The sequence below is a fragment of the Condylura cristata genome, unplaced genomic scaffold (assembly GCF_000260355.1).
Source record: "Condylura cristata isolate star-nosed mole 26May11 unplaced genomic scaffold, ConCri1.0 scaffold00017, whole genome shotgun sequence".
NCBI classification, from domain to species: Eukaryota; Metazoa; Chordata; class Mammalia; order Eulipotyphla; family Talpidae; genus Condylura; species Condylura cristata.
The window spans coordinates 43,709,719-43,713,077 of NW_004567118.1; the positions used below are offsets into that span (position 1 = coordinate 43,709,719).

Below are 3,359 nucleotides of genomic sequence, written 5' to 3' on the forward strand. Positions count from 1 at the left end.
ATGGGAAACCCACGGGGATTACAATCGAGATGGAAAAAAGATGTGCAAAATGATGTAAACATAAACTTCTGTAATAAAAAAAAATTAAAAAAATTTCAAATTGATATTCTCCAGCTCTTTGGGGAAAACAAGAAATTGTTACTGAAATTAAGAGTCCTTATCTAGAAGTAGTCTTTTAACCCTATAGTTTTAGGACAGCTTCCTTTTGTCCTGCATACCTAAGGAAACAAACACACTGCTAGGAACAGTGACTAGAACCAAAAATACTGGAGTCTACAAAGAAATTTATCAGATGAACAACTTTTTCTTAAGCTGTGTTTTTGAACACATAAGTAGTGAAAACCAAATTTAAAAGGTATAGGAGAAAAGTGTTGATCTAAGGATTCTGCTAATTTAGTCAACTACATAAAAATATTTCATGTGACTTTCCAGAGGATTTCATATATACTACTTTTCTCTCTCTTTTTTTTTTCTGCATAAACAATATGCCCACATTTCTGCCTCTTCACTTTTCCCTCTCAGTAGGGCTTTTCCTGCTTTGACTAATCATATTTTGGTTTAGTTTCTCAGCAGGGATGACTCACATCCCCAGTACTTGGAAAAACTGCATCATACAATTCCCTCAAGTGTTCCCAATGAGCAAGTTCCCATATACAAACCTGAAATCAGGATCAGAAGGTGGGATGGATCTCCCTTTTGCCACTTCATCTAAAGAACAGATATCTTTCTTTACTTCTGTCCAGGATCCCACTGCAATTGTGAAGGTGGAGGATGGCATGGGCATTGTTACATAATAGTGCCAGCTTAAATAACCTATAAACAGAAAGAAAAGCTATAATTAGGCCACAGTATGGTTGTGCATCTTACACTAATGTCTCTTTTTAGGAACTAGATGAATTTGTGATAAGATGGTATGAGCCAATTATTGGGAGGTGGGTCATGTAAGACGAAGGGGCATTATTCTAAAACTAGGACAAGCATAAGAGGGATGATGTTTCCAGCTAAGGAGGTTTAAATTTCTTCTAGGAATCAGTTTGAATCACTTCAAGTAAGGTTTTAAATAAAGAGCAATGCTGATGTTATCACAAAGAACTGCAAACACTGAAGGGCATAATTGTGTGTTCCTATATAGGCTCGGATGTGTCTCATTCATTCTTATTGCAAGTACAGTATTTGGCATTAAAAAGATGATCTGTTAAGTGAATGAATGAATGAATGAATGAATGAATGAATGAGTGATCACTTCTGTGCTGCCAAAATATTTTGCCTAATTTCAACTCAACCTATAGTAGTCATAGAAGAAAACAGTAAGACTAGGGAAGGGAGTTACCTGGCTTCAAGGAAATACCCTGAAATTAATTAGTTGTGGAAGTTCTAGTCTTATCCTCCATCTTTCTTATCTTTTAATGTGTTACTGGTCTGTCATTCCTCAGTGAGAAGATAAAAAACAGACCAGGAGAGGTTCAGTGGAGTCAAGGACTCCCAGCTAGCCTGTAAAGGGGCTAGAATTACATCTGAGTCTCCTCATCCTAGCCAAGGGTGTGTCCTCCATTACTCAAGACCATAGAGGAGCTTTCTTTTCCCCCAAAGGAACAAGTTATTGGTAATTTATGACACCATACTTTCTAACTTTTAAGATGGGAAAAGGATTTTAATGTTTCTAAAATTCGAATATGTCACACAAGCAGATTTAACACCATATTTTTTCTGGATATCTGCTATAAACTTAAAGTGTGTCTTAAAAGGGAGTTTATATTACTTCCTATTTTGGAACATAGTTCTTGATGCTTCATGGAGAGAAACTTCCATTAGAGTAGCACCCCTATAGTTCCTTACTCACTCCTTTCCAGGAATTCCTTTCCTGTCTTTTATGGTAAGTTTTAGGGGGCTTAAGTAGTGAAGATATGGGGTGTGGTTTTCCTACTCTGGTAAGATAGTGGATAACACAACAAAATCTGACTTGAAATATAAACTCCTCACAATGCCCAACAGGCTGACCTAACATTTTTCAAAGTGCTTTACCAATAAAGTCAGTAATAACTGTTTGATTTTGAGACCCATATGTTTGCCCCCCTTTGTCTCTCAACTAATTGAGAAATCAGCAAAGCAGAGGGATCATTATTTATTATCCTGTGACACTCTACCAATTTAGATCCAAGAAATATATTACAGAAATCCTATGATGAAAATAAAAATTTAAAAAGGAAACAAAGACTTAAAACTTCAGAAAAAAAGTAAATGTGCTATCAAGTTTGAAGATTGAGTGAGACTGAGTTTGGAAGTCATTGGAGGAGATACTTGAAGGAGGAACATAGGCAGGCTTAGAACTACTGGAATTCACCACACAGGGAGTCATTATCTCAAAGTTTTTTGCAATTTTCATCCTGCTTTTGGAATCAGAATGGATACTCTTTGAGATCACTCTCTCAAAAGCTAACTAAAAAGCTCAAGTTATGTGCTTTTATAAGAACAAGGAGATGGGCTATCTGCAATGATGTTGCAGACAATCCAGTGATGTGTGTAGCTTTTACTGGACTTGATGGACAAACACAACTTTAAAGAGAATCACTGCTCTGATCCCAAGCCAGCAAGAAGAGGGTAGAAACAGTTAACAGTCTTGATGAAAGTATGACATGGATTTGCTATGACATGCTGCATTGTACCTACCTGCTCATCTTTCTACCTTGTATAACTACCTCCTTCTCAGCAAACTAGTGCTTCCTTATGCACTAGCTGCATAAAGAATTCAGTTTGGAGCAAACAATACAATGAAAACTTGCACAAGTTGTAGGAAAGGAGGAGAGAGAAGATGGAAAAAAAGGTACTAAATCTTTCAAACAGATTTGTTTAAAACAAAAATCTGGGATAATAAAAATTTTTAATCAAAGGTCTAGTCATTCTTTCCCTCAAATATATTTTAGATTGTTTACCATGGGACCCTGAATTTTCCTTTAAAAAATTTCACACTCTTGAAAGCAATGGCTTTCAGGTAAAAATGTTATGACTGAACACCTTTGCTGCCTTTCAAAACCCAAGGACAGTAAAAGTACATTTTATTATTTATTTTTTTAATTATTTAATTTTTAAGATAATATAGGTTTATAACATTGACATGGTGGTATAGTATTTTTTATTTATTTATTTTTGTAAAGACTTGTTTATTTATGCATACAGAACTGGGGTACAGGCCAGAGGTGCAGGGGTGGTAAGAGGATTCACCAGAGACAAAGTTGGGAGCAGAACAGGCCAACTGACAAAGTACACTACTGAGGGGAGCAGCGATCCAGTCAGGAGAGGTCTACTGTGCCATGTGGGTCACCTATGGGCAGGGATCGAATTCATGCTGAAGTGGCTTCAGC

At 36.5% G+C, this 3,359-nt stretch overlaps 1 protein-coding gene across 2 annotated transcripts in view; it reads right to left on the reverse strand.

Moving 5' to 3' along the window:
* The window catches only part of LOC101631432 (chromosome unknown open reading frame, human C9orf3), a 403,160-nt gene that overhangs the window by 292,441 nt on the left and 107,360 nt on the right, over positions 1–3,359 (reverse strand). For both annotated transcript variants that reach the window (XM_012726242.1, XM_004684919.2), the window contains exon 4: positions 660–813. In XM_012726242.1, the coding sequence (XP_012581696.1) occupies positions 660–813 (154 nt within the window). The remainder of the gene's footprint in view (positions 1–659; positions 814–3,359) is intronic.